This window comes from Sceloporus occidentalis, unplaced genomic scaffold (assembly GCF_023333645.1).
Source record: "Sceloporus occidentalis isolate IW3139 unplaced genomic scaffold, rSceOcc1.0.p SCAF_197, whole genome shotgun sequence".
Classification (NCBI taxonomy): domain Eukaryota; kingdom Metazoa; phylum Chordata; class Lepidosauria; order Squamata; family Phrynosomatidae; genus Sceloporus; species Sceloporus occidentalis.
Genome location: NW_028317177.1, coordinates 585765 through 599725, shown reverse-complemented (window position 1 = coordinate 599725; position 13961 = coordinate 585765). Strand labels below are relative to the sequence as shown.

The window sequence follows — 13961 nt, the reverse complement described above, 5'->3', positions numbered from 1 at the left end:
TTATCACACACAAGTTAATTTACAATATGATTTAGATATTATCAAAATACATAAATATTTAGACCGTTTATGAGTCCATCATAAATACAGTAGGTAAAAACATAAAATGTATTAACAGAAAATTACAATTAAAACGTAGTGTGTAGCTAGAATACCTAAATAGAACTATGAAATTTTAAAATTCTACAAGCATGCCATTTATCTATAAATAACATGACCCATTTGTATTAATTAAAAATTATGCAGAAATCGCATCTACATTTGGACTCATGGATTAAAGTGCTATTTCATAATTCTATCCACATGTAAGAAAATGAATAATGTGCTTTTTATAATTTTGTGAACTACACTTAAATGGAATTCAGAATAAGAAACAAACATTTTCTTCCCGTAGTGACATATGAAAAACCTTTAAAAATATTGTATTTTATTCAGAAACTTATTTTTCAGTTAATTGTGCATGAAATAGATTCCATAGGAAAACAGTTCTTTAATCAATATTTTTACGTGTCGTATAGATATCTTTTTGTAATACTTTGGCTGTTTATGAACATGGGATCCATTGATGCAACTTTGGCTGCCATAAACGAATGAATGCAATGTAAAACAGCTGTCACATCAGGGAATTCAAGCTCCTAAAATGGAAGAAAAAACAGAGAAATTATTTTTTTCAATTAATTAATTAGGTAATATACCAGATTCCCTGGTTACATCGGTCTATGTCAGAAGTCCAGATTTCCCATATGGAAGACTAACTTAAATGTCAGCAAATGAGATTGGATATAGTCCTATTAGTCAAAAACAAGATTGTGTCTTTAGTCAAAAGCAGAAGAATTTCTTTCATATAGCTACTGAGTTAAGGGCTAGAACTACATTTCTCAACGACATCATATGCACCTAGTGCAAGCAAGGTAAACCCCACTGGTGAAAGTTGACAAATTATATATGTTATGCTCAGAAAAAAAAGTTTTTAGCTTACATCATGCTGAGATAATCTAAAATTAATGTTGTAGAGTACGCTTTGTGCTGTATATTTCATTTCATTAAGTAACTGACATCCTTGAATGTGCACCAACCCTTCTAATGATTGCCACGGCAGCATGGGGCAGATTTAAATGGAGGATGTAATTTTTACATCCTGTGTCCTCAAAGATAGGAGTTCCAGGACATAATAGTGTGTCCTGCCCCGTGAAGGAGTTAAAATACAGGTCATCCTCTCACTCTACATACCACAGTTCAAGTTTACATTTTGAACCAGATGTCAAGTTACTTTGTGGCAGACTGAATCTTAAATCAAATTGTCTTCTTGAAGTATTGTGCCTTACATTTAAACAGCCTCACAGAATAGGTGTAGTTTATGCTGAATACACATACTTTTCATGTTACTTCTGTAACCTGTTAATACCTCCTACCTGTTCTGGTCATCAATAAATGAAATTTACAACGTAAGTGTTTTTCCCATGCTTATTTGTTTTATGTAAGGAACAATTTATTAGCAAAAGTTACTGAAGATTAGAAGAAGTGTTATATATATATATATTGCATTTTTATTTATTTGCTGTTTTCATTCTCAAGATTTTCAGATTTAATTTCCTTAATGTGAGTTTACATATACTGACAATTATGTTTTCATTATTAAGCCATAAAAATGTTCTTGCAAATAACAAAACTGATACAATTCTTTGCTGCATCTTTGTTAAAAATGAATGGCTATACACAAAACATTAAATATTTAATATTTTTCTTCCAAAACAGTGTTATGAAATGTTTATTATAACATGTTTAATGTTTATTATATTGCAATAAATACAATTTATTGAGATTGTTAGAAAAGGACTAACCTAATAAAATGCACATGTACATGGATTACTGTTTGGTTTTCTCTAGAAAATCTTTTATTAATCTTTCTAATCTTCCAATATTTTAAATGGCCAAAACACTTAAGAGACCTAAATATGGTACAGGAAAAGTGGAAAGTGCATGTGGCAGTGATAGAAAGGTAAATATTTCCTTCCTAGTTGTTACACTAGTATTGATGAGAGTAGCAGATTCAGAATCATATAACCTAAACTAGTGCATACATTTTTTTAAATCCCTTGGTATCATCATGTCTGCCTGTACTTGCAATTCAATGTATACATGACCTCATTTTTTCGATATTCCCTCATACACAGTGAAATAGATTTGTGCCCAGTATACAGGTGCCCATGTGGTTTAGTAGGCATTCTTTTCTGGATCTTAACAAAACATAAAGACATTAATTTTCTAGATGAATAGCTAATATACTTCCCTGTACTATTTTGAGTCAGATGTTTTGCCTAACCATAATTATCAGTGCCTTATATTCACCAGCGTGACTTTAAATACACTGTCAGTTTCTGTGGAAGACTTTAATGAACTATAATATACAAGTTCAAGGCTTGGATCCTCCTAGTTAGGTTGTTAAAAATGCAATTTGTGTCTCAAGACACGTGCCTACTAATACACAAGACAATTTTCAAAGTAGCCATTTGATATTGTAGATATAGAACACTATGTTCTAGCATTTGTAAGAACTGGGAGATCAAAACATTGATTTCCTGTCTTTCTGAATGAAATATATATAGATAAAAGAATAATAAAAAAACAGTGACATTGTTAATAAAAAGTTCTCTTTGAAATGTGTTGAAATCATGAAGTAATCATTTTCACTTTATTTTTGTTTTTGCATCTTCTGATTCTTTTTTTAGAAGATATCTTCATAAATCCCCAAAGCTTAATGCCAATGAGGATTACGCAAAATTACCTAAGTACAGAATCATTCCATTTAGTAAGATTTCTATTTTTTTGTTTTTACATGATTGTCAATGCAGATAATTTATATGCGAAACATACTATAAGTCATCTATAAGTCTGGCTCCCTCCAATCATATGGTGTTTTTGTCTGTCTAGCAGGCTAGTGTGCTAGTGATAAAACAAGATAGGATTGCCCCTGAAATATCTGACATTATCACTTATTTGAATTCACTATAACTAAATGTAGTGATATTTGTCAAGGGTAGTCAACTGAATTATAAGGTACTCACATGCATGGGTGTAGGAACCCCTAAAAATCTGGCAATTTAGCATTTTTTCCCCATCAGATACCCCTTCTTTCTCCCCATCAGATAACTCTTTCCTCACTATCCCCTATCCCACTTTCTCCCCATCTCTTTTTTTGCAAACAAGTACAATAATATATAACTTAAAAACTGGTATAAATAATGAATGTCTCCAAACAGCCCAGCGTGAGCCAACATTGTCCCCAAACAGCCCAACGTGAGACATCTTTGTCCCCAAACGTGTCATCTTTGTCCCACCCTTGGTCCCCAAGGCTCAAACACCCTGCTTGTGCCATCTTTGCCTTTCCCTAAATCACATTTATGATATACATATCCATTAATGCATTCTCACAAATGATTCAAGCAATTCATCCACACATTAAATAATTCATTCTCTCATTCATTCACACAATTCATCCACACATTATTTAACGATTTCTGTCTCATTCTCACTCTTTATTTCATTCTTACTACTCCCCTTTCTTACTATCTATCCCCCTTTCTCACTATCTACCCCCTCACACTCCTTCTCGCTATCTACCCCATCTCACTATCTACCCCCCCTTTGTAGTTCACTTACCTTGATCAAGTCCTGCGGTGGGAGGCTGAGGCTTCACTGCTGAGCGCCAGGACATAATGTCATATTGTGGCGCTAAGCGTGAAGCACCGAGACAGAAGCCTTGCGCGCCCACCGCGCCTGCAGTCAGGGCAGCACTGAGATGGGTGGCTGCAGGGAGCGGAGGAGAGTGAGGGGCTCCGAGCAGTTGCTGAAAACTCTTTCATGAGCGACTGCTTGGCGCCCCTCTCTCACCTCCACCTGGGTGCCTTACAGCTTTTCGATTGGGGGGGGCACAGCATGATGCGAGAGGCGAGTGCTTCTATTCCTACTTCCCTCGGGGGGATTGCTTCATTATCGGATTATGAGGTTTACTGGCATACTGCTTGAGGCTTGGAGCAGTATGAGAAGCACAGTGATAAAAATGAAATTAACAGGTACAATCACTACACAACTGTCAAGGTTTCTATTTGTGGACTTTGATCTACCTATTCCCTAAAGGTGGTGCATCTGATGAAATTTATCTTACATGTCAAATATATTTATAGATACAAAACTATGTACAACATAGTTGCTTTGTGCAATTGTTCAAATTTATAGCTGAATCCCCAGGCACCACATGCTAGTTACATAATCTGCTTTTCCAACATGGCCTTTTCTGACAAAAGCCTATCCAATGAAGTACACCATACTCAATAATTACTAAAAATACAATAGTGGTATTTTATATGTTAAAATATCAATACAATATTAAATATAATAGTGTTTTATTGTATATGAGAAAGAAAAAGTATTAAAGTATGTGAAGCAGTCTTGCCACTCATTTTTGTCATGCTAGGTTCAATTGCCTCGTGTGTTCTGTCTAGGAAGATTATTTATACAGTGAAGAAAAAAAAAAAAAAGGAATAAATATATATCCCCTGCTGATTTAGCACATTTGATCAGTCTATAATTTTAGTGGTGGGTTTATTTGAACAGTGAGATACAGAAAAACAACCAGAAAAAACAACAAAAAAATCCAGAATAACGCATTTCAAAATTGATTTGCATTTTACTCAGTGAAATAAGTATTTGATCCCCAATCAATCAACCAGATGTTTGGCTCCCAGGTGTCTTTTATACCGGTAACGAGCTGAGATTAGGAGCACTCTCTTAAAGGGAGTTCTCCTGATCAAAGCTTGTTAGCTGTATAAAAGGCACCTGTCCACAGAAACAATAATTCAGATTCCATACTCTCCACCATAGCCAAGACCAAAGAGCTGTCCAAGGATGTCAGGGACAAGATTGTAGACCTACACAAGGATGGAATGGGCTACAAGACCATCGCCAAGCTACTTGGTGAGAAGATGACAAAATAACTGACAATCTCCCTCGGTCTGGGGCTCCATGCAAGATGTCACCTTGTGGAGTTTCAATGATCATGAGGAATCATGAGGATAATGGTGAGGAATCAGTCCAGAACTACACGGGGGGATCTTGTCAACAATCTCAAGGCAGCTGGGACCATAGACACAAGAAAACAAACACACTACACCATGAAGGACTGAAATCCTGCAGCTCCCGCAAGGCCCCCCTGCTCAAGAAAGCAGTACAGGCCAATGAACATCTGAATGATTCAGAGGAGAACTGGGTGAAAGTGGTCAGATGAGACCAAAATTTAGCTATTTGGCATCAACTAAACTCGCCGTGTTTGGAGGAGGAGGAGGAGAAATGCTGTCTATGACCCCAAGAACACCATCCCCACCGTCAAACATGGAGGTGGAAACATTATTCCTTGGGGGTGTTTTTCTGCTAAGGGGACAGGACAACTTCACCGCATCAAAGGAATGAAGGATGGGGCCATGTACCGTCAAATCTCGGGTGAGACCTCCTTCCCTCAGCCAGGGCCTTGAAAATTAGTCGTTGATGGGTATTCCAGCATGACAATGACGCAAAACACATGGCCAAAGCAATATAGGAGTTGCTCAAGAAGAAGCACATTAAGGTCCTGGATTGGCCTAGCCAGACCTTAATCCCATAGAAAATCTGTGGAGGGAGCTGAAGGTTCAAGCTGCCAAACGTCAGCCTTAAAACCTTAATGACTTGGAGAGGATCTGCAAAGTGGAGTGGGACAAAATCCCTCCTGTGATGTGTGCAAACCTGGTGGACAACTACAAGAAACGTCTGACCTCTGTGATTGCGAACAAGGGTTTTACCACCAAGTACTAAGTCATGTTTTGCAAAGGGGTCAAATCCTTATTTCACTGAGTAAAATGCAAATCAATTTATAATTTATTTTTTCCTTCACTGTATATATATATATATATATATATATACATATATATATATATATATATATATATATAGTAGTAGAAGCATTATTAAACACTCATTGTTTTTCCCTCAGAAATCTCACGGTGCTGCCACAACCACAGAGGATTCTGGGTAGGAGCATGCAAATAAGGTCAACAATATATATATATATAATCAGCCAATCACATGGCAGCAACTCAATGCATTTAGGCATGTAGACCTGGTCAAGACAACTTGCTGAAATTGAGTATTTTCACGCACAACCATCTCTAGGGTTTACAAAGAACAAAAAACAGAAAATATACCGTGAGCGGCAGTTGTGTGGATGAAAATGCCATATTGATGTCAGAGGTCAGAGGAGAATGGGCAGACTGGTTCAAGATGACAGAAAGGCAACAGTAACTCAAATAACCATTTGTTACAACCAAGGTATGCAGAATACCATCTCTGAATGCAAACCACATCGAACCTTGAAGCAGATACAGCAGCAGAAGACCACACCGGGTGCCACTCCTGTCAGCTAAGAACAGGAAACTGAGGCTACAATTCGCACAGGCTCACCAAAATCGTGCAATGGAAAACTGGAAGAACGTTGCCTGGTCTGATGAGTCTCAGTTCCAGCTGCGACATTCAGGTGGCAGGGTCAGACTTTGGCGTAAACAACATGAAAGCATGGATCCATCCTGCCTTGTATCAATGGTTCAGGCTGGTGGTGGTGTAATGGTGTGGGGAACATTTTCTTGGAATACTTTTGGCCCGTTAATATCAATTGAGCATCGTTTAAATGCGACAGCCTACCTGAGTATTGTTGCTGACCATGTCCATCCCTTTATGACTACAGTGTACCCATCTTCTGATTTCTACTTCCAGCAGGATAATGCACCAAGTTCACATCATCTCAAAGTGGTTTCTCGAAATATTTTATTATATCTTTTCATGTGACAACACTGAAGAAATGATACTACAATGTAAAGTAGTGAGTGTACAGCTGGTATAACAGTGTAAATTCGCTGTCTAAAGTGGAAATGTCCAAATTGGGCCCAAAGTGTCAATATTTTGTGTGGCCACCATTATTTTCCAGGACTTGCCTCTATTTTTCTAGGGCAGTCCTGGTGGCAGCCCTAGGCCAAACAACCCTGAGATTCAGACAAACCTGGGATGCCTGGCACTAAGACTAATCCTGCACCCACACATTTTCCTGGTGTTCTCTATGGCCACTCATGGCCTGGTAACAAACAGTCCACTATAATACAACATTTAATAGATGTCATAGCCTCAAACACTTTTTTGCTAGTTCATCTAGATTGTCATTAAATGAATATTTTATCCTCAAATTTCCTCTTTGTATTTGTTGCCACATTTCCTCTTGCTCTGGCATGGAAACAGTTTAAGAGCCAAATTAAAGCAGTTCTTTTCGGTTGTCATTAATAACAAAATGATGCATTTTGCAATAACAGTTCAGAACAATGTGCCTCTTGTTAAATAACACAAATGTTAAGTGACTAAAGAATAAACACAGCGAGGAAAAACTGGAACTTGCAGCCATGCATGATCTTCACCTCAGTGCTCTAAACACAAAAAATGTTTTTAGTCTAAAATAGTACTATAGGGTTTCTTGAAACAAGAGATGTCAAGTGGTTTTGTTGAGTTTTATTGATAAACACTTCATCTTCTGTATTACATAAAATTGTTATGTATATATTATTAGATACCCTTGGCATACACAATGAAGCATTATATAAAAGAGCAAAAGAGTAACTGTTATTTACACAAAATTAAGTAATTACAGCTACATAATTTTAGGTTTTCAGTCACCATAGCTATAAACTATATGACCATATGTGGACACTTGACCATCACAACTATATGCGCTTGTTGGACACCCCATTTCAAAACCATGGGCCATGACCAATGAGTTGGCCTCCACTTTGCTATAACAGCCTCCACTCTTCCGGGAAGGATTTTCACAAGATTTTGGATGAGTCTGTAGGAATTTGTGCCCATTCATCCCAAAGAGCATTTGTGAGGTCAGGCACTGATATTTGTTGAGAAGGCCTGGCTCACAATCTGAGCAAATCCCAAAGGTGTTCAGTGGGGTTAAGTTCAGAGCTCTGTGCAGGTTACTTGAGTTTCTCCACACCGAATTTGTCCAAGCATATATTTATGGACCTTGCTTTCTGCACAGGGGCACAGTCACGCTGGTGCCACAAAGTTGGAAGCATATAATTGTCTAAAATGTTTTTGTATGATGTTGTATTAACATTAATCTTAACTTGAACTAAGGGTCCAAGCCCAAAACCTGACAAAACAGCCCCAAACCATAACCCCTTCCTCTACCAAACAGTAGACACTATGCATTTGGATGATCTTCAGGTTGTCTGCAGCTGCTCAGCCATGGAAACCCATTTCATGCAGCTCCCAGTGAACAGTGTTTGTGCTTATGTTGCTTCCAGAGGCAGTTAGGAACTGTAGTGGGTGACAGGTAAGCTTCAGCGCTTGGTGTGCGTACATGGTTTAGAGCTTTGTAGCTGAGCTACTGTTACTCTTATATGATTCAGCTCACAAGAATAGCACTTACAGCGGACTGGGGCAGATCTAGTAGGGCACACATTTCACAACCTGACTCATGGCAAAGGTGGCATCACCAAGCTCTTTAGTACAACCTATTCAACCATCAACGTCTATGTTCTTGATTCTATACAACTGTTAGCAAAGAGTGTAGCTGGCTTTCTGCACTACAAATTAATGCTACAGTCCTACTACTCTGCTCTCAACCTTGCTAAGGAAACCTACCTCACCTCCACTATCTCCTACATGTCTCATAACCCTAAACGACACTTCAGTACTTTCAATTCCCATCTTTGACCTATCCCTAGCCACATACTTCAATAATAAATTCAAACATCTGCACAGTCCCTCCCCTGCCCTTGCTCTCCCTCAGACTATGCACCCTCCTGCCCATCTTTTCTTCTGTCACTGACGAGGAGATTCATGCTCTTCTTCTTTCCTCTTGTCCAACCACATGACCTCTTGACCCGAGTCCCTTCCCATCTTACCGAGTCTCTTTCATCTACTCCTGTCCCTACTTTAGCTCACATCTTCAACCTCTCCCTCTCTACTGGATCTGTCTCATCCTTCTTCAAGAATGCTACCATAACCCCAATTTTTACCCAGCTGGACCCAGCTGATCTGTCCAATTACTGTTGCATCGATCTACTTTTTTGCTAGTTCATCTAGATTGTCATTAAATGAATATTTTATCCTCAAATTTCCTCTTTGTATTTGTTGCCACATTTCCTCTTGCTCTGGCATGGAAACAGTTTAAGAGCCAAATTAAAGCAGTTCTTTTCGGTTGTCATTAATAACAAAATGATGCATTTTGCAATAACAGTTCAGAACAATGTGCCTCTTGTTAAATAACACAAATGTTAAGTGACTAAAGAATAAACACAGCGAGGAAAAACTGGAACTTGCAGCCATGCATGATCTTCACCTCAGTGCTCTAAACACAAAAAATGTTTTTAGTCTAAAATAGTACTATAGGGTTTCTTGAAACAAGAGATGTCAAAAGTGGTTTTGTTGAGTTTTATTGATAAACACTTCATCTTCTGTATTACATAAAATTGTTATGTATATATTATTAGATACCCTTGGCATACACAATGAAGCATTATATAAAAGAGCAAAAGAGTAACTGTTATTTACACAAAATTAAGTAATTACAGCTACATAATTTTAGGTTTTCAGTCACCATAGCTATAAACTATATGACCATATGTGGACACTTGACCATCACAACTATATGCGCTTGTTGGACACCCCATTTCAAAACCATGGGCCATGACCAATGAGTTGGCCTCCACTTTGCTATAACAGCCTCCACTCTTCCGGGAAGGATTTTCACAAGATTTTGGATGAGTCTGTAGGAATTTGTGCCCATTCATCCCAAAGAGCATTTGTGAGGTCAGGCACTGATATTTGTTGAGAAGGCCTGGCTCACAATCTGAGCAAATCCCAAAGGTGTTCAGTGGGGTTAAGTTCAGAGCTCTGTGCAGGTTACTTGAGTTTCTCCACACCGAATTTGTCCAAGCATATATTTATGGACCTTGCTTTCTGCACAGGGGCACAGTCACGCTGGTGCCACAAAGTTGGAAGCATATAATTGTCTAAAATGTTTTTGTATGATGTTGTATTAACATTAATCTTAACTTGAACTAAGGGTCCAAGCCCAAAACCTGACAAAACAGCCCCAAACCATAACCCCTTCCTCTACCAAACAGTAGACACTATGCATTTGGATGATCTTCAGGTTGTCTGCAGCTGCTCAGCCATGGAAACCCATTTCATGCAGCTCCCAGTGAACAGTGTTTGTGCTTATGTTGCTTCCAGAGGCAGTTAGGAACTGTAGTGGGTGACAGGTAAGCTTCAGCGCTTGGTGTGCGTACATGGTTTAGAGCTTTGTAGCTGAGCTACTGTTACTCTTATATGATTCAGCTCACAAGAATAGCACTTACAGCGGACTGGGGCAGATCTAGTAGGGCACACATTTCACAACCTGACTCATGGCAAAGGTGGCATCACCAAGCTCTTTAGTACAACCTATTCAACCATCAACGTCTATGTTCTTGATTCTATACAACTGTTAGCAAAGAGTGTAGCTGGCTTTCTGCACTACAAATTAATGCTACAGTCCTACTACTCTGCTCTCAACCTTGCTAAGGAAACCTACCTCACCTCCACTATCTCCTACATGTCTCATAACCCTAAACGACACTTCAGTACTTTCAATTCCCATCTTTGACCTATCCCTAGCCACATACTTCAATAATAAATTCAAACATCTGCACAGTCCCTCCCCTGCCGTTGCTCTCCCTCAGACTATGCACCCTCCTGCCCATCTTTTCTTCTGTCACTGACGAGGAGATTCATGCTCTTCTTCTTTCCTCTTGTCCAACCACATGTCCTCTTGACCCGAGTCCCTTCCCATCTTACCGAGTCTCTTTCATCTACTCCTGTCCCTACTTTAGCTCACATCTTCAACCTCTCCCTCTCTACTGGATCTGTCTCATCCTTCTTCAAGAATGCTACCATAACCCCAATTTTTACCCAGCTGGACCCAGCTGATCTGTCCAATTACTGTTGCATCGATCTACTCCCTCTTGGCTTCAAGCCTTTTGCAAGAAAGCAAAAAAAGCAACGTTTCAGCCAAACAGGGCCTTTGTCAAGCATTGTTTGGCCGAAACATTGCTTTTTTTGCTTTCTCTAAATAAAGTAACCTAAAAATTGGAAGCTGTTTGAAGTGCTGGGATTCCTTTACTTTGTTGGTGTCAATCTTGACTGACCTCTCATTTACCCCTGACATTCAGTCTCTAAAAAACATTGCCCACATCCATACCTTTCTAACACAAGATGCCGCTAAGACTTTTGACCATGTTCTCCTGCCTCGATTATTGTAACTCTGTCTTAGCTGGTCTCGCCCCTCTACACTCCACCATAAATGCTGCTGCCAGACTTATATTCTTTACTAACACCTCTCCCCTCTGTCGAGACTGGCTGCCTGTGTACTTCAAGATTCATTTCTTACTTTTAAAGCCCTTTAGAGCACTTTCCCTAATTACTGTATTTGCTTGATTATAAGACGACCCTGATTATAAGACGACCCCCCAAAATCTGAATATTAATTTAGAAAAAAAAGAAAAAGCCTGAATATAAGACCCTATAGGAAAAAAGTTTTACCAGTAAATGTTAATTCATGTAAACTATGTTAACTACCGTATTTGCTCGATTATAAGACGAGGTTTTTTTCAAAGCAAATGCTCTGAAAAATACCCCTCGTCTTATAATTGAGGTCGTCTTCTAATCAGACCTCGATTAGGTTGCCAGGCTGCTTACCGGTGCTTTGGTCGCGAGCATCGTCTCTTCTTCTAGCAGCAGGAGAACAGGAAGCTAGAAGAGTGTCACATAACTCTGCCTCCCCCCTCCTTCCTCTGGGGGCAGGGCCAGAGAAGTTGCTCACACAGCCGGGCCCCTGCAGAAGTCTTCGAGTGAGAGATCTGCAGTTCAGGTAAGGGGGTGGGGGGTTTGAGCAAGTATGTGTGATTAATGGAATGAATGAGTATTTAAATGTTTGTGAATGAGTGCGTGTATGATAGCATGGATGTGTAAAGCGGGTGGTGGTAGCATGGCATAGGGAGGCTGTACTCACACTCCTATCATCCCCAGGTTCCAGCATGTACTGGCTGCCTTGGCTTGGTAGGAGCGTGATTGCTGTTAGCAGTTATATATATATATATATATATATATATATATATATATATATATATATATATATATACCTCCAGAAATGCCTTTTAACCCCCTATATGCCACTCTGCCCCATGATATGCTTTTTAACCCCCTATATGCCACTCTGGCATATAGAGGGTTAAAAGGCACATCATGGGGCAGAGTGGCAAATAGGGGGTATAAGGCATTTCTGGGGGCAGAGTGGCAACCCTGGGGGCAGATGTGCATAACTGGGGGGGCAGGTTGGCAAATAAAAGGAAATTAAAAAAAATATATATTTTTCTCAATCATAGCTTTTATTAGATATGAAAAAATTGTTTACATGCATTAATATTTACTAGTAAAACTTTTTTTTCTATAGGGTAGTCTTATATTCAGGCTTTTTGTTTTTTTCCTAAATTAATATTTAGATTTTGGGAGATCGTCTTATAATCAGGGTCGTCTTATAATCGAATAAATAATTAAATAAAAGCTATGATTGAGAAAAATATTTTGTTTTTATTTCCTTTTATTTTCCAACCTTCCCCCCCAGTTATCCACATCTGCCCCCAGGCTTGCCACTCTACCCCCGAAATGCCTTATACTCCCTATATGCCACTGTGCCCCATGATATGCCTTTTAACCCTCTATATGCCACTGTGCCCTATGATATGCCTTTTGACCCCCTATGTGCCACTCTGCCTCCAGAAATTCCGGTGCAGGAACTCTCCTCACTGACACCCGGGGAAGGTCTGCAGACAACTCCCGCTGCCCTGACTACTCACTGGGGAGGGGCATAAGATAGGAGGATCCAGGTCCCCTGCAGCACTGTGGGGGATCTGGATCTTAGTCTCATAGTCAGACCTATTTGAGGTATTATAAGAGCATTTGCTCTGAAAAAAACCTCGTCTTATAATCGAGCAAATACGGTACATATCATCACTCATCTCCAAATACACTCCAAACTAGTCTCTCCGCTTATCCAATGATCTTTTGTCCTATCGGCCTATCCATCTTTCCCCCTGCCTTCAGCCCTTCAAAAACCCTTAAGACCCACTTCTTTAAGGATGCTTCCAACATAACACATTAACGCCTTGCCATATTCCTTTAGCTCACCTTTAATAGCCCATCTCCTGCAATACTTATACTAATGTCGCTGGTGGCTGTGGCACTTTTACCTTTTTTGTTTAACCCCTTAAGGACAATAGGGGTTATTACTCGTAGTATATTGTGGGACAATGGCTATTTTAACATTTTTCGGTGTTGCTGTTTAGCTGTGATTTTCTTCTTTCTCATTTCGTGCTCCCACACATATTATATATTGTTTTTTTCAGGACAAACAGGGCTTTCTTTAGATACCATTCGTTTTATCATATCATCTAATTTACTATAAAAAAAATGATAAAATATGGGGATTTTTGTTAAAAAATTACTTTCTCACTTTTTAAACAAAAAACTTTTACTCATCTGCAAAAACGAATGATGCTAAATAGATTCTACTATTTGTCCCGAGTTTAGAAATACCCAATGTTTTTATGTTTTTTTGCTTTTTTCTGCACATTATAGGGCAATGAGTACAGGTAGCGTTTTGCTATTTCAAAACCTTTTTTTCCAAATCTGGTAATTCTTCCCCCCATGTGCCGTTTCGGGCATCTTTGAAGCCGGCCAATGCAATTTACCCCATCAAATCATATATTTTTAAAAACTAGACACCCCAAGGTATTTGAAATGCTGGTATTTTAACCCTTTCCATGCACTAATTTTACCAC

General features: G+C 39.0%; 1 protein-coding gene across 1 annotated transcript in view; it reads right to left on the bottom strand.

Moving 5' to 3' along the window:
• Window positions 1-503: 503 nt before the first annotated feature.
• The window catches only part of LOC149278227 (gamma-2-syntrophin-like), a 93635-nt gene continuing 80177 nt past the window's right edge, over window positions 504-13961 (bottom strand). The window contains exon 18 of the mRNA XM_089502173.1: window positions 504-635. Coding sequence (XP_089358299.1) covers window positions 504-635 — 132 coding nt within the window. The remainder of the gene's footprint in view (window positions 636-13961) is intronic.